At 30.1% G+C, this 15827-nt stretch overlaps 8 protein-coding genes across 8 annotated transcripts; 2 read left to right on the top strand and 6 right to left on the bottom strand.

Moving 5' to 3' along the window:
- The first annotated feature begins 458 nt into the window (after window positions 1-458).
- BX663DRAFT_506763 (uncharacterized protein) lies at window positions 459-1465 on the top strand. Its single transcript, XM_051527238.1, has 5 exons — window positions 459-698; window positions 737-802; window positions 1000-1039; window positions 1120-1326; window positions 1408-1465. Exons 1-3 carry the CDS (start codon window positions 625-627, stop codon window positions 1010-1012), a joined length of 153 nt encoding a protein of 50 aa, XP_051383514.1. The 5' UTR covers window positions 459-624; the 3' UTR covers window positions 1013-1039; window positions 1120-1326; window positions 1408-1465.
- Window positions 891-1465, top strand: BX663DRAFT_453072 (CCAAT-binding transcription factor (CBF-B/NF-YA) subunit B-domain-containing protein; the record flags this gene model as incomplete). The annotated part of the gene is made up of 3 exons (XM_051523798.1): window positions 891-1039; window positions 1120-1326; window positions 1408-1465. Coding segments are annotated over exons 1-3 (294 nt in total), but the record flags the coding sequence as incomplete, so codon positions are not given.
- Window positions 1466-1937: 472 nt separating this feature from the next.
- On the bottom strand, window positions 1938-4831 carry BX663DRAFT_560507 (uncharacterized protein). The gene is made up of 8 exons (XM_051531893.1): window positions 4724-4831; window positions 4557-4605; window positions 4108-4460; window positions 3768-4011; window positions 3561-3676; window positions 3289-3414; window positions 3014-3226; window positions 1938-2947 (listed from the first exon to the last, which is right to left on the bottom strand). The coding sequence occupies exons 1-8, from the start codon at window positions 4784-4786 to the stop codon at window positions 2006-2008; spliced, it is 2106 nt and encodes a 701-aa protein (XP_051383513.1). The 5' UTR covers window positions 4787-4831; the 3' UTR covers window positions 1938-2005.
- Window positions 4832-5663: 832 nt separating this feature from the next.
- Window positions 5664-6951, bottom strand: BX663DRAFT_471415 (transcription factor S-II, central domain-containing protein; the record flags this gene model as incomplete). The annotated part of the gene is made up of 5 exons (XM_051524149.1): window positions 6898-6951; window positions 6564-6741; window positions 6307-6504; window positions 6031-6224; window positions 5664-5948 (listed from the first exon to the last, which is right to left on the bottom strand). The coding sequence occupies exons 3-5, from the start codon at window positions 6491-6493 to the stop codon at window positions 5664-5666; spliced, it is 666 nt and encodes a 221-aa protein (XP_051383512.1). The 5' UTR covers window positions 6494-6504; window positions 6564-6741; window positions 6898-6951.
- A 305-nt stretch (window positions 6952-7256) lies between these two features.
- BX663DRAFT_506760 (uncharacterized protein) lies at window positions 7257-8518 on the bottom strand. The gene is made up of 2 exons (XM_051527237.1): window positions 7648-8518; window positions 7257-7580 (listed from the first exon to the last, which is right to left on the bottom strand). The coding sequence occupies exons 1-2, from the start codon at window positions 8491-8493 to the stop codon at window positions 7557-7559; spliced, it is 870 nt and encodes a 289-aa protein (XP_051383511.1). The 5' UTR covers window positions 8494-8518; the 3' UTR covers window positions 7257-7556.
- A 261-nt stretch (window positions 8519-8779) lies between these two features.
- Window positions 8780-9081, bottom strand: BX663DRAFT_506754 (uncharacterized protein; the record flags this gene model as incomplete). The annotated part of the gene is made up of 1 exon (XM_051527236.1): window positions 8780-9081. A coding segment is annotated over exon 1 (191 nt), but the record flags the coding sequence as incomplete, so codon positions are not given.
- A 1192-nt stretch (window positions 9082-10273) lies between these two features.
- BX663DRAFT_485669 (uncharacterized protein) lies at window positions 10274-12203 on the bottom strand (the record flags this gene model as incomplete). Its single annotated transcript, XM_051524629.1, has 4 exons — window positions 10274-10375; window positions 10453-11745; window positions 11818-11856; window positions 11946-12203. 4 exons carry the CDS (start codon window positions 12201-12203, stop codon window positions 10274-10276), a joined length of 1692 nt encoding a protein of 563 aa, XP_051383509.1.
- Window positions 12204-12506: 303 nt separating this feature from the next.
- On the bottom strand, window positions 12507-14336 carry BX663DRAFT_506748 (uncharacterized protein). Its single transcript, XM_051527235.1, has 4 exons — window positions 14139-14336; window positions 13440-14021; window positions 13164-13350; window positions 12507-13061 (listed from the first exon to the last, which is right to left on the bottom strand). Exons 1-4 carry the CDS (start codon window positions 14280-14282, stop codon window positions 12580-12582), a joined length of 1395 nt encoding a protein of 464 aa, XP_051383508.1. The 5' UTR covers window positions 14283-14336; the 3' UTR covers window positions 12507-12579.
- Between the last annotated feature and the right edge of the window lie 1491 nt (window positions 14337-15827).

The following is a 15827-nucleotide window of genomic DNA, read 5'->3' as shown; positions in this document are numbered from 1 at the left end:
ACTTACGTGTAACCATATACAATAATACCAGCATACTAAATAAAGCTGATGTAGGAACAATACAACAAATATCAAAGTCAGATAAATTATAAAAACATACGTTAGAAAAGCAAGTGTATTGATGTTGAAAATCATATTGCATACAAGACATACTTCTTAGATTATCGAGAAAAAAAAAGCCTTCCCCCTCCCCCTCCCTTTTCTGGTAATCTTGATTCATGTTCCTTCATATTTATGTACGAGACAAGAAGTCTAAAAAAAAAAAAAAAAAAAAAAAAAATACTGTTTGATTAAAATAAATTTGTGATAAAAATATAATTGTTTACGTCATTATTTTCTACCCAATTAGATGATACGAATATGCCCGGAAATTTAAATAAGTCCTAACGAATCAAACGAAGTAATTTAAAAAATGTTTTTTTTTTTCACAATTCTTTTTCTCTTTTACACCCCCCTCCTTTTGTTATTTCTTTTTATTTTGTTTTCCTTTTGATTGGGAGATACTATTGCCCTATCATATTTGCTCTTCAGTTACTTGACAGGTCTCACTCTCCGCAATATATATATTTTTTTTACTTATTGTACTGTTGCATATATTTAAGGAACAATAAAAAATGAATTCCTATGATGATCCTAATGCTGGTCAAAATCAACAACTGCAAGCCACATCTCAACCAGCTAATTCCCGAGACGCTATGGTATTTATTTGATACATTTTTTTTTTTATAGAAGGGAGTCATTTATTTTATATATGTACTATATGTACTCTATTTCGTAGGCCGATGTACATAGCTCACCTATAGTAGGTTATTCAAGGCAACCACCACAAGCTCAACCACCACAGCAACCACCACAACCGCCACAACCACCGCAACAACCACATTTGAGTTATGCTCAGCAACATGTTTCTATGGTAACGAGTTTTTTTTCTTTTGTTTCTTCAAATGTGTATTGTATATAGGCTTATACATATATATATATATATATATACTTTTCTAGCCTACTAGTATGATGACTGCAACAGCACAGCCAACTCAGGGTAATATATATATAACAATGATAACGATAACGATAATGATAATAATAGAATGATAAAAAAAATCTGACAGCTTATTTTAGTAGTTGTGCCCACTGCACCTGTTGTTGTAGAAGAAGAACCTTTATACGTAAATGCTAAACAATATCATCGAATTCTTAAGAGACGAGCAGCTCGTTTAAAGCTCGAAGAGATGCATAAATTAGAAAGGACAAGAAAGCCGTATCTTCATGAAAGTAGACATCGACATGCTATGCGTCGTCCAAGAGGTCCAGGTGGAAGATTTTTAAGTAAGTTCAAGAAACAAAAAAAAAAAAAAAAAAAAAAAAAAAAAAAAAAGATAATTAACAATGATGTATTATGTACAATAGCTGCTGCTGAAATTGCTGAACTAGAAAAGAGTGGAAAATTACCAGCAAAGGATAATAATAATAATAACAATAATAATAACAATAACAATAATAATAGTACAACATCAAAGTCGCCAATGTAGTAATAATAGCGATATTATGTAATTATTTTCTTTTATTTTTATTATTATTATTTTTTTTTCAAATAAGAATGTATGCATATATTTATATATGTATGTCTAGCCAAATAAAAGATCTTATATTTAAAAATCATTAAGATGTAAATTTAGTAAAACAAAATTATGTTATTTAATATATTGCTACTGTATCTTAAAAGGAAGCTTTTATATCAAAAATAAAAATAATGCTTTTAACATTGATGAATAGAGGTCATTCAAAAGAAGATACCTATTCGTGTATGTATTGCCTTATATAAGATTGATTCTATCTGCAGGAAAGAATAAAAAACAAAATGCATTTGTATATAAATATACAAAGACGCGTAAACCCTCCCTCTATAAGTTTACATGCTCTTTCTTTTTTTTTTTTTTAAAGAAAAAAAAACCCAATATGTATCTATTTGTATATGTATAATATAATATGTGTATAATTTTTATTATTATTTTCTCGTTGTAAGTCTTTTATCAGAATCAAAATCTAATAAAGGCTTGACATGACGTTCACGTAATTCTCTTGTATGAAATCTTTCTGGTGTATCGTCTATTTGAAGCAAAGTAGTAGTAGCAGTAGTAGTAGTATTATTAGCAGTAGTAGTAATGGTATTGTTTATATTTATATTATGAGAGGGTAAGGCTGGCGGAGATGGTGAAGGTAAAGAAGCAATAGCAGCATTGTTTGGAAGGGGTACATCATAGTGTTGTAATCTTTTGCCAGTAGTAGGCTTTCTTCGAAGAGATACGTGTCTTCGATGTTCTCCTCCATTTATATTATTGGATGAAGAAACTTCACGCGTACTTACAGATCTTGACATCTTGACAGGAGTTGAATTATGACCATTTTCTTTTTGATCAAGCAATGAACCTTTTGAAAACTTGATACGATCTTCAATATGAATTAACGTATTACTCGTTTCTTCGTGTTGTTGACGTAAGTCCTGCTGCTGCTGTTGTTGTTGTTGTTGCCTATAAAGGATTTGATCTGGTTGCTCTTCTCTGGCAAGCAAAGATCCTTTGGCAAATGTCGGAGATCCAGAACAATCAATTAAAGGAGCATCTGATAGACTATTATTGCTGACATCTGTATTATTTTTTAAAGTTGGGTTACGAGAAAGGCCTTGAGTAGGATTATTGTTTGCTGCAACTGCTGCTGCTGCTGATGGTCGCCTTTCGCTTCCTCCAGTACGACGAGTAGAATCACTTCGAGGTAACGAATTCTTTGACTGTGGTTCTTCTACTAATTTATGATAATTACTATTTAAATCTCTTGTCGATTTATGTCTTCGAATACTATTTGTGGATTGATCTTCTAATATACACTCTAATGAAATAGGAGCTAATGGGTTTATCACTCGGTTAGGATAATGCTGATATTGAATATAACTCTAAGACAAAAAAAATATATATATAAGTTGATTATTTTTTATTTTATATATTATTCAAAAATTTACCTTTGCGCATCGGATACTTAAAACCCAATCTCTCAAAGCTGTTTGATCTTCTACAGCTAAAAATCGAATATAATCACTTTCTTTTTCAAACATGCTTGATTTCTCTTGAGCTTTGATAGCAAACAAATAAGGAGTTGGGCTAATCTTTAAAGGCTGAAATAAAGTATAGACATCATAAGTAGCTAAATGACATAAGATAGAAGAGGAAGTTCCCTAATTTTGTCCTTAATGATGAATAAATGATGACACTAAACTAATTATTATCAAGTATTTACCTGATTATCTTTTGCATGATAAATAGCATTCTCTTTAATAAAGCAGTATCTCTTTTGCCATTTTCCTTTCTTATACTCTATAGATAACCAACCATGCATTGGAGCAATTTTCTTTTGTAAAACACACTATTCATGTAATCTAATTAATTATCATTCAGCACATCTTCCCTTGCCTCCCTCTCTTTTTCTGTTTTGCTCTCTTTCTCTCTCTTTCTCTCTCTTTCTCTTTCTCTTTCTTTCTTTGTTTTATTTTTTTTTATTTTTATTTTTACCTCAGAAGTTAAAGTATGATGATATGAATATTTTTTTACAAGAAGAGCATTACTTGCATCCGCATCCCATGCAGTTAATACATTTAATACAATTTCCCATTCACGAAGAGGTCTCTCTAAAAAAATAGATATGTAAATATGATAGAAAAGAAAAAAACTATTATAACATAATCCGTAAACTATAAATACATCTATGTATATCTTTACCTACTCCCCGGCTATTATCAATTTCAAATAAAGCCCAATCATCAGAGTTGTCTATTAAGCCTTTCTTTCTTAAATACTGTACAATCATAGCCGTTGTCAAAAGATTTGTAAGCTGTACAGCCTTATACGTTTTTGCATCATCAATATAAATTCGAATTGTTAAAGTTTTTAAAGGTACAGTTTGAATACGTCCTGTACTACTCATCATATTATTTGATACTTTTGAATGTTGTGGTTCTGTTGCCTATAAAACATTATTATTATTATTATTTCGTCTCCTTAAAAAAAAAAAAAAAAAAAAAAAAAAAAAAAATAGGGAACCTCTAAATATATCTATTACCTCTGCCATTCCATTTTCATTATTATTATTTGTTTCTAATACAGCCCAAGCTCTTTGCATAGCTAATCGAAGCTCTTCATCCTCAGCAGATAGATGACCATTTTCCTTATTGTATTTATTATTTCTTCCAGCTGGTGCTCTCATTGATTTTGATTGGCTTAATTTATTCATCTCCGTATTCACATTAACAGGTCGACGGGCGGTTTGAGATCGTTGTAAGACTCTAGCTGTAGACATACTTTCTTCTTTAAATGTACGCTTATTTTCATGCATAGCATGGGTTTTAGAATAATAAAGTTGTAAAGGTACATCGTCTGAATTCCTAGTTGTATTCTCATTTCGGTCATGTTTTTCTATGTTATATTAAAATGATAGGTTTAACTCTTTTTGAGATTTTTTTTTTATTTCTTAATAATAAATAAAAATAAAAATAAAAAAAAGTAATGTACCTGAACCAAACGACTCTATTGTATCAACAGGTTGGTGGTTATCCATTGTCTAAGAAAGAAAAAAAGCGATTATTATTATTAAAAAAAAAAAAAAAGAAAAAGAAAAAGAAAAGAAAAGGAGGAAATTGTTATGCACAAGAAAAGAAAAAAAGGAGACTCATATGTACCAAAGTAAAGTCTTTTATTTGCTTTTCTAAATTTTTTAGCATATGATCAAGGTCCTTTGTCATATTTGATATTATATTTATAAAAAGAAGAAAAAAAAAACAAAGATAGATAAAATAAAAAATAAAATAAAATAAAAATAAAAAAAGAAGCAATTCCTATTATTTTATATTAGAATTTAATAAACTAATAAATAGAGTCACGATAATATAATAATATCACGGAGAGAACTCAAGGAACATTATTAACAAACTAAAATAAGCGGAGTTGCTATAGCTGAAGTTTAGTAGTGAAAAAGAAGATAATAATAATGATAGTACAGAAAGAGCAAGACTTTATTATATAGATCGTTTCAAGCAGTAGTAGCAGTAGCAGTAGCAATAGCAATAGCAGTAGTAATAGTAATAGTAGTAAAAATACAAAGACTAGTAATAAAAATAAAGAAATAAGAAAGTTTAATTAATACAGAAACAGATATCTTATTTATAGCCTTCATTTTAATAAATAAATAAATACATTGACAGGATCTAAAAAAAAAAAAATAAAAATAAAAATATCCAAGCTAAATAATATACCTCTTGGTAGTAAGCAGCTTTTACAACTAAATACTACTCTTTTGGAAATGTAGCACATGGTTGTCATAAATAATATATTCTGTATTCTACAGACTAATAATAACATCTTAATTTTATTCTACTATTGAACACTAAGAAAAAAAAAGGTTCCATTGAGACAAATAAGATCATTCTTTTAAACAAGCAATAAACATCATGTTCCACTCCCCTTGAACAAAAAAAAAAAAAAGGAAAAAACGCTTATATAGCAGCATTCTGCTGACTTTTTCATTTTATTATATAATAAATTTCAAATTTTCTGAATACAATTTAACAAATTAAAATGTGAGTTTATCAGTGGAACTAAAAAAAAATAAAAATAAAAAAATTAGAATAAGTGACTCTTTATGATATTCATATTGAATAAAGGGGGGGAAAGGATACTTACCTTCCAGCGATGAGAACAATTAACACATAAAACATAAATTGTCGTAGATTCATCTGAAGACTTTGTTTGTAATTGAAAATAAATACATGTTCTTTTATTGCATTTTTTACACTGAAATATATCAGTTTCTGCTTGCTTTTCAGACATGACTATTCCTCTTGCTTTAAATAATGCTTCCTCTGCTAATTTTTGATTTCTTTCTTTAGATTCTTCAGAAGCCATATCCTAAATGAAAATAAAAAAAAAAAAAAAAAAAAAGACTTATAAATAGGATGCAGCTTTATATATGAAATAGTTTCAACTTTACTTCAGTACTCATTTTACATAACTTGTCACTCGATATTTCACCATTTATCACTCTTTCCCTTAGGTTTGGATTACTTTTCAAGTTTAAAGCAAGTGAACGAATTTTTAATTTGTAAGTGGTATTAATAAATTCATTACATAATTCAAATATTTTAGTTTCAATCTTAATAGCACGATGAAGTAATAACTCTGGACCTATTGTAGTATATAAAATAATAAGCACATACACATACACACACACACATATATATATATATATATATATATGTATACTTACTTGCAATGCTATCTAAACCAATAGAAGAGTAAAATAATTCAGTTGCTTTATCTCGAGCTGAATTCCCAGTACTAAGGAAACTTATATTATCTGTTTGAATTGTACGTTTATTTTCAATTGGAGTCGATGAGTTTGCTGTTAAAGAAGTTTCTGAATCACTTGAAGACATTGAAGACATTGAAGACATTGAAGAGATAGCTAAAATATCAAAAAAAAAGGATAAATAAATATCATAACTCTCACATATATATTCTTACATGAACTTGATGATGCATGTCTTGAAGATATCAAAAAGAGTCCAATCAATCTTTTTTTACTTTCTTTTTCATCCTTAAGATCCCTTTTCCATTTTTTAATAATTTTATTAGCCTTCTTTGATAATTTTGGATGATTAGATTCTTTAAGTTTTTTAACGTTTTGTACGATATTTGTTTTCTAATATTATATTTATATATATATATATAAAGGGAGTGTATATAATTAGTATATTAGTCTATCTTAACGCCTTTCTCCATGACTAGTGTATATAACTTTTTTTTTTAAATAAATAAATAAATATATACATATAGCATATACAACACTCTACTTTACCCTTAATACATTGGCTGTAACTTTGATTCTTTGTAATTGCTCTAATATATTCAAAAGCTCCTATAATAAAAAGCTAGTTATGTTCCCAATTTCTCTTTTAACAAACAAAACAATAAATTAATAATATATATAAGTGTACCTTACCTTGATATTATTTGTCTTTTTACTGGTATTTGTAATATATCTTTTAATTAAAAGTATGTGTTCTATAGGATCATGATATTCCATCTTAGTGTATAATTCAAAAAAAAAAAGAGAGAAAGAACAAAAGAAAAAAAAAGAGAGAAAAATGCTAGAGTATATATATAATAAACTATAAAAAATCGTAAAGACTTGATTCTTTTATTATTATTAAAACATTCTTTGAAATTTAACATTAACAGTCTTTTTTCATATTTTATTAAGAACGTTAACATATTTAAGATGAAATAGACTTTAAAGTTTAACAACGATTATTAAAATATGTAAAATATACAACGATATATTTTAAGGATATTGTACTTATTTGATCTAACTTTAAGTTACATTCCGCAGTGTCATTTCTAATTTCCGTTTCCATTATTCCTTCTATAATAATCGTGTCTAGTCTTATAATAAATACGTTTATTAGATAAGAATGCTAAAAAGAAAAAAAAACTCCAGTGTCAAAATCTATTACATCAGGACTGCCAAAATTTGTCCAACTTTTTTTTTTACTCAGTTAATTTATGGAGTCAATTTTAATACATGTATCAATATTATCTTACTTACAGGCACGCCAATTCGTTTAAATACGTTACTGACTTGAGGCGTCACAGATACAGAAATTTGTTGTAAATAACTATTATTATTCTCATTATGCTCTGATGTTGTTGCTTGGTTTTGGATTTGTTGTATACTGCTTGGTTTTGGTATTGACTGTCTTAAGGGTGGTAACATGACATGTCCATATTCTAATGCTTCATTCATCATCTTTTGTTCTTCAGATAACTCTTCATTCTTTTCTTCTTCCTCTTGTCTTATTATCTCTTCCACTTTTTCTTCCTTTTGTTCTTGTATCTGCTTTTCTTCAGCTATCGCCTTTTCTTGTTCTTCTACCTTTGCTTCTTTTTCTTCTTCTTCTTTCCTCAATGTCTCCCTTTTTCGACTTTCTTGTTCTTCTTTTATCTTCTCTAAATGATTAGACTCCTCCAGTAACAGCTGTCGACATTCCTCCATCCGCGTCTTTGCTAGATGAGGTCGACGTAAGCGCTCCTCAAGCATCGTGTCTTCATCCTTGAATAATCCAAATTTTTTTCTAATCGATTCCATTTCTTCTTGAGTCCCCCTGACTTGATCAGCTAATACTTTAAGGTCATACAATAGATGTGGCATTGATTTTAAAAGAGTCTTGGAGAGTTCATCAAAGCGTTGTAATGTTGATTCACTTTCAATTTCAAGTTTTGTCACAAGTATCGTAGTATCTTTGGCTCTTCCTCCTCCTCCTCCATCGTCTTCATTATCTATTTCGGTTGTTGAATTCTCTGTTGATGAAGGTTTTAAGGTTGAATTAATCCACTGTTTTGCATTGAAATTAGGTTTAGAGAAATCATTAATGTTTATAGTAATAGATGACATGTGAAGGCAGTGAAAAAAAAAAAAAAAAAAAAAATAAAATAAAAATGAATGTATTTGTATATAAAAAATAAGAGCATAAACAAGTTTCAGACGGATTTTCAATTGTTATCATAAGAGGGTATATTTTACGATTAAACATTTTTTATTATTTTTATAAATTAAAAATTAGAAAGCGACCTATAGGCACATAATATCTTTGTTATATTGGATTGCCCAGGTCAGTTCAAATTATGTGAAAAAAAAAAGTATCTAAAAGCCCTCTTACGGGACAAGAGGTAAAAAGGTAAAGAAGAGAAGATGAGAAAGAAAGGGGGAATAGTGCTAACAAGTTTAAAGAGACAACCAGTTGAGTCATTTCCTGCCTGGATCAAGAAGTGGAGGGGGTAGTTTATCGTGCATTAAGTAATTCATTTCCTGTAGAATGGTACACATAACTGACCAACGATAGAGCCAGGCAGAAACAACCTGAGAATTTCGGTGCTTATGCTGAGGGAGATGATTTAAAAGAAAGGAAAGGGGTTCTGCAATTGATCGTGGCAAGAATAAAAGGGTGTGCATGTGCAAGCATTCAATGGTATGTGACCGACTAAAAATGTACATAAGGATGATATGGGCAGGCTTTAGGTATTCCTCCGGGCAGCCAACCAAGACGCCAGCGAATAATTCGACTACGCTCACTGTGTGTCATGGGTAACCAGAGTATCAGATGTTTCCCTTTTGAATCTAGAGGCTTGCTTGTGGCTTAACACAATATCTCTAAAATTCAAAACGGTAGCCAAGTCTCTGTTCCAGAGTCGAGAAGACACTAAACATTTTTGATTTGTACATCTAGCGAAAGAAAATATAAGAAATTGTCTTTTTTTTTTTTTTAAAAAAAAAAAAAAATGTATGTAGAAGTATATTTTTTTTTTCGATATCGAACGCTTCACATCTTTTTTTTTTTTAATTCACTGATGAATATAAATTTGATTAGAGCAAAAGTGTGAATCACAAGCGTGTTTATGGTGCGCACGAGTTTTTTCAAGACTTGGGAGGTATTCGGGTTTCGACCCTATCCCAGATATAGAGAGCTTTTAATCGTTATTACTTTTAAAGGATCTACGTTTAATTACTTATGATAAATAAAAAGAAGAAAGGGTAAGAAGAGTAAAAAAAAAAAAAAAAATAAAATAAAATAAAATAAAATAAAATAAAATAAAATAAAATAAATAAATAAACTCAGGAAGAAGCCATTTCCAAATCCTCATCTTCTGTAGATGATTCTATGCTTTCGTCCATTGTAAGAAATTGCTCTTGATATTGCTTTCATTGATTAGGGCAATTTTTTCCACACTAAAAGCAAAGTGTGTTCTTCTATATATATATATATTTTTAAGTAAGTTTGAAGTTAATCTTTCCTTCTAGAGATGATAAGTGTCTCTTTGGGATTTGGATCAAATGCGACAGGATTCTCAAAGAAAGAAGGAAAAAAAAAAGGAAAGTAAATATAATTGTCAATTTAAACAGAAACAGGTAATATTCTATATTAGGGAAGGGTCAGTTCTATAAGGAAATCCTTATAGTCTAAGATGAATTACATCTTTCAACCTTCATCCACTGTGTCTCGGCGTACAGGATCAGAAATTATTATTTGGCAATTATCAGTTAGCATCCTAACATTATTGGATGTCTAGTAGATAAAAAAAAAAAGTCTAAACATTAAATCTCTATTCATCTGAAAATTAATTTTGATTCGTCCAGAAAATAACTAACATCGTTTGAAGTTGAAGGGTATATTTTATTACAAATTATTCTCTGTCTTAAAAACATCCCAGGCTTGATTTAAAGCTGTGAAAATGCCACTTGCTAACAAACGTTGTTCAACAGTTGAGTTTGCTGGAAGCTAAAATAAGAAAGTAATGATGAGAAGGCTTAATTTGAAATGAAGTATTCCCTTTTTTATTATTATTATTTATTTACCTTATCAGGATGTACTTTTGCAATAGCTTTCATATAAGTCATTTTACATTTTTTTGCATCTAATAATTCACTCATCATCACCCCTTTCCATTGAACTCCAGGCCATAAAATCATATCTAATGAACTTAATAGTGCCCTCAAGTTTTTATCTTTACCCGATATCCATACTTTAAGTTGATGATTCACTTTATCTTCCTTTTCAAACCTCTCTGCTTCCTCTGCTTCTTTCTTCTTTTCTCTTTCTCGCATCTCTTGTACTGCTTTACTTTTGTTAATTTCATCTAATTCAGCCTGTGTAAGCTTTGTCGATTTCTTTGGTATAAACATATCAAAATCGATATCTGGGAAGGCGCTTTCATTCGTATCATTTTTAAAAGTAGAGGTTTTCCATTCTTGTTGTTGTTGTTGTTGTTTAGTTTGGCTCTTAAATAGGGCCGCCTGTTGACAGCGAAGTATGCTTTGCGTAACTTGAACAGTACGTGAACCATCTAATTGGATATATTCTTGATAAGCCTGAATAGCAGCCTCGAATAAACATAAACCCTCCAAGGCGCATGCCTTGCGATGTAATGCTTTAATCAACTGAGATTTCATCGTACTGGAAGTACTCGTCATGATGGGAGATAAAGGTGTAGAGTGACTGATATGGAATTGAGCAATATTCACAGCAAATCCACAATCTTCTAAACATTCTTTATATTTACCTAGCTTTAATCGCGCTGCAGCTCGATTATTGCAAAGCAACACAAGATCACCATGACCTGCAGGTAAGGAACGAATGGCAATCGTATAGGCTGCCTCTGCCTCGACAAACTGACCCTTGTTAAATAAATAATTACCTTGTTTCCTCTCATTATCTGCATAGAGGACGGCTGGATCTATCTGTGGAGGCGTATTAGGAGTCGCGGTCGTGGTCGTGGTCGTGGCCGTCGTTGTCGTACTGACATGAGGAGATGGTGTTGGAGACTTGGTAGTATAAGGGGGTGTAGGTGGTGTAGGCTTGTTTCTTTTAAGTTGATTGATGTATTCTCTTCGACGTTCTTCTTGTTTTCTTTTCCATATTTCCTCATCTTCTTCCTCTGATGAAACTTGATAACTATCCCCAGATGCTTCGGTTTTATGATTACCTTGAATAAGAATATCAAGTGTATTCTGTAAATCACTTCCTCCACTTACTGCTATAGCTGCCTTGGATGCCTCAAGAGTAAAACCCATTTCTAATAATTGTGCTAATAAAGTATCTATAGAGGTTGTTGAAGATGTACTTGAAAATGATGATGACCCATTCGATGTCTAAAAGAGTTTTAGAATCATCCAAGTTAAAGATCTAAATTCAAACTATATGATTACTTTAATTTTTCTTACATTGGCAAAACTGTTCAAGTTGGGTCTAACAGGGTTTGACTAATCACAATACACACACACACACACAAAGTAAAAATAGTTAGCTATGAAAAAGGGAATAGACAGAATTACATTATTTATTTATTCACCTCTCCTCTTGGTCTATTGTATGGATAGGATGATGAGCTTCTAATTGAAGTATTATTCAAAGGACTTTTAGATTGCTGCTCATAATTGTTATAATTTTGCGGAAGGTATGGTGAAGAGCGATAAGCTGCTTGTGGTGAAGGAGTATAATTAGATTGAGAACTAAAATTGAAGTTCAAGTACATGTCAGTTGGGGTAGTAAATACTGGGAACACAGCTTCACTTTCTTCAGGAGTAGCATAACGTCTTTGAGTTCGCATTCTGTTTGAATATTTATATTGGTGTGTTGATGAATTTTGAGCATTCAGCGTGTCTGAGTCAGTCTTTACATTCTGACTATTTAATGAATTAAATGAATGTCGTTTCATATAGTTTGTTGTGCCTTGATTCATTTGAATTATACCACAAGATGTTTTCAAAAGGAAGGGGAAAAAAGAAAAAAAGAAAAAAACTTCCTCAAGTTAGCTTTGGATACTAGAAATTGCATACACTCGAATCTGAGCTTAAATGATTTGCAATCAATTAATTTTTATTAAAGGTAAGTGCATTAAATGATAAATATTTATATAAAAAAAAAAAAATCTCTAGGGCTATAATATAATGTTCTTTAATAGTTTTCTTGACATTATTGTATTTTTAATCATCATCTTCTTCTTCATCGTCGTCGTCGTCGTTGTCCTCATCATCACTATCTTCGTAACACTCGTCATTAGGACCATGACGATGACCAGCATGCTTCTTTAAATATTTATCTGAATCTTTTCTTCCTTTTTTTCTTGATATAACATGAGTTGGGGAAGAGGGGGTATTATGTCTGTTAGTATTAGTAGCCATAGCATTATAGGTAAGAACAGGATTTGTATTCATATCATGGCTTAAATAAGTAGTTGACCAAGTAGCAGTACGAGCTACTGTGGTAGTATTTGGATTGAGAGCACGAATAGGAGTCAAAGGTGTAGAGTCTTGATGAGTAGGTATACAACCCATATATTGATCACACATACCGCCAGAGGAATGATAATCTTGAATATCAACACCTACATTTATGTTTTCCCAAGTATAATCTAAGCCTATAATAGATCCTGAAAAGCTTCCAACAGATCCATCAACAATATGTCCTAACGTCATAACAATTTAATATAACTATTTGTTTATAGACCATTTACCCCCTTTCCAGCCTCTTCCCCCCCCTTTTTTTTTTTTTCTTTTGGGAAACAAACCTCTAGGAGCTAAAATAAAGCCACTTAATTGATAAGCTGTTCTGCGAAGGAGAGTAAACTCGCCAGTTGATAAATAACGGCCATTCTCATCTACAGGATAGAGGTTCAAGATAATTTTACAAGGATTGAATCCACGAATCGTGTTGAATCCATCCAGTATAACAATATCACCATTTAAAACTGGAATCTAATGTAATGGAAGAAGAAAAAAGAAAAGAAAAGAAAAAAACTCTGTCAGTGAGATCTACAAGTAAAATAAAAAGGCAAAGTACATACATTCAAAATATAAGTTTTATCAGGATTGATTTCTGTTTCCAGAACACCATTCCAAAAAGTATCACCAAAAAGAATGGCAGAGGCATCTGATTCAAGACTAAAATATTGACTGCATGTAAAGCCGTTACAAGAGTGGAAGGTAACGACTTCATAATTGAGTAGCTCACTCCCACTCAACGTTAATAGTCCACCACTTTCATCCAAAATAAGAGTAGGTTGAAAATCGGCAAATCTTCTGTTGGAATCTATGAGCAATTCATTTACAGTAGTGAAATTAAAGAAACCAGTTCCCTGTTGACCTGTGACGATGCACCCATCATCTAATTGTAAGATTTCTTCTATATTTCCACCACCAGCTATATAAGCAGAACCATGGACACGTGTATTGAACGTATCTACCAAGCTGCCAACAACTAAGCCATATGAATTAAATGAATTTAAATTACTACAATCTGCTCCATGGTTTGCATTTATGACATAATTAGGAGCATGGAAACTTCCTTGAACAGCAAGTGATCCTGAAATAGACTTTGCATTTCCTGTATAAAAATCACCAAAAAAAATACCAGTAAATCTTGTCAACTATATAAATAAATATAGATACATGTATGTATGTATATAATAAGCAATGTATCTTCCGCCTTTTTTTTTATTATTATTTTTTATTTTTTAAGCATTTATTATATTAGAGAATCTTACAACATCATTTTCCCATCCATTACCACGACACTGATCTATATTATCTACTACTGGGGCATCAGGAAAAAGCATCCTTGGCATAGCATATGTAAATGTAGATAGGGTAAGTAAAGTAGAAACTATAAAAGATAATGAACGAAACATGGTTTAATATGAAGAAGAGCGAGAGAGAGAGAAAATAAGAAAAATAAAGAAAAAAAAAAGGGCAAGGGGAAAGATAGAAGAATAATTCAAGATGGACTTTATATGCTGAAATTATTTATTTGTATCAACTAGAACAACAGCAAATTTGTATTTACATTCAATGTATACATTCTTCAAGCTTAATTCATGGCCTAAATTGTTACTTGTTTTGCATAAAAGAAAATAAAAGAGAGTGGATCCGTCAAAAAAATATTTAAATATGCATAAGTTGTATAAATGCAAAACAAAGTAATACAAGCAGTAAATAAAGAAGCACGGTCTTATAACAATTTACAACCTAACCAACTTTAATTTATAGTAGTCTACATTACTACTATAATACTATTATTAAGGGATAAATTTGTTTCCATTTTTACCGACGTAATTTTTATTTGTTACCAGTAGCAACCGTCAAAGTTTTTTTTTTTTTTTTTTTTTTTTTTTTTTTTTTTTTTTTTTTAGTGTTACTGTTATACTTATTATACACAGGCATTTTTGTTATAGTAATTGCTACTACTTGAGTGCTCAGATTTGATATTTTAATCTATATACATTCTTTCCTTTAATAATGATAAAGAATAAGAAAGGTGAAATAGGCCAAAGAGATATATACATATACATATATAAATATTAATATTATGATAATAATAAATTATAATTACACATTCTTATACCGCTTGCTATAATTTGCTGGTAGTAAGTTTTCTTCATTTTATTATATTTCATGGCTAAAATTTTATTTTGTTTTTTTTTAAAGTATTAAATAAAATCTTTTAGCAGAAGAGGATAATTACAATTGTTATATATTCATAAAATCCTCGGTCAAAAAAAGAAAAAATATGAATAAACATTCATCGTGTAACTTTGCTTAAATGAAGGCAGCAACCAAAAAAAAAAAAAAAAAAAAAAAAAAAAAAAGTTTTTTTTTACAGCGCCGTTTTTTGTACCTAATCATAATCTAATTAGATAATCAATAACAATTCGTATTTTAGAGGCAGAGAGCTGTCTTTTATTAGTTATTTTAATACAAGGTTTGGTAAAGTTAAACATAGTTTTTTTTTTGTTATATAAAAAGAATAAAACATAAAAAAAAAGTGTCATTGTATTATTTGATCTTCATATACCCTTTCATTTTCCCCACATAAAACTCACTCTCTTTCCTTTTATCAGACCATATAATATCTTTATTGTAATACAGTTGACTTTTTATAGATAGTTTGTGTTCGATTTCCACATGGAAAACCTGTCTCTTTCACTTTTAACAACGACGCGTGCAAAAAAAAAAAAAAAAAAACTTACAGTAGCAAATAATAAGAAATTACCTAATCGAATAGTTTCAATTATTATTGTTATATCACATGAAATATTGATTGTTATTAATAAAATCATACTACGTAACAATGATTAATTATATAAAATAATAAACATTCTTTCATATCAAATGCCATATTTCTTTAAAAGAAAAATTAGGGAAGGGAGGGAAAACAGCTGAATTCATAATAAATA

Source organism: Cokeromyces recurvatus, assembly GCF_025118155.1.
Source record: "Cokeromyces recurvatus strain NRRL 2243 chromosome Unknown BX663scaffold_10, whole genome shotgun sequence".
Lineage (NCBI taxonomy): Eukaryota > Fungi > Mucoromycota > Mucoromycetes > Mucorales > Mucoraceae > Cokeromyces > Cokeromyces recurvatus.
Note: the sequence above shows the minus strand (reverse complement) of the source record. Positions and strands in the feature narration are given on the sequence as shown.

Excerpts from the sequence above, each read along its gene's own strand:
- BX663DRAFT_506760 (XM_051527237.1), bottom strand. The coding sequence starts at position 8,493 with ATGTCATCTATTACTATAAACATTAATGATTTCTCTAAACCTAATTTC. Across the intron at positions 7,581-7,647 it reads TTAAACGAATTGGCGTGCCT|TTGGACAAATTTTGGCAGTC; the intron begins GTAAGTAAGATA and ends TAAAAAAAAAAG.
- BX663DRAFT_506763 (XM_051527238.1), top strand. The coding sequence starts at position 625 with ATGATGATCCTAATGCTGGTCAAAATCAACAACTGCAAGCCACATCTC. Across the intron at positions 699-736 it reads CTAATTCCCGAGACGCTATG|TCATTTATTTTATATATGTA; the intron begins GTATTTATTTGA and ends TATAGAAGGGAG.
- BX663DRAFT_560507 (XM_051531893.1), bottom strand. The coding sequence starts at position 4,786 with ATGACAAAGGACCTTGATCATATGCTAAAAAATTTAGAAAAGCAAATA. Across the intron at positions 4,012-4,107 it reads ATGAAAATGGAATGGCAGAG|GCAACAGAACCACAACATTC; the intron begins GTAATAGATATA and ends AATGTTTTATAG. Across the intron at positions 3,677-3,767 it reads TGATAATAGCCGGGGAGTAG|AGAGACCTCTTCGTGAATGG; the intron begins GTAAAGATATAC and ends CTATTTTTTTAG.
- BX663DRAFT_506748 (XM_051527235.1), bottom strand. The coding sequence starts at position 14,282 with ATGTTTCGTTCATTATCTTTTATAGTTTCTACTTTACTTACCCTATCT. Across the intron at positions 14,022-14,138 it reads ATGGATGGGAAAATGATGTT|TTGACAAGATTTACTGGTAT; the intron begins GTAAGATTCTCT and ends TTATTTATATAG. Across the intron at positions 13,062-13,163 it reads CTTTATTTTAGCTCCTAGAG|GACATATTGTTGATGGATCT; the intron begins GTTTGTTTCCCA and ends TTATGACGTTAG.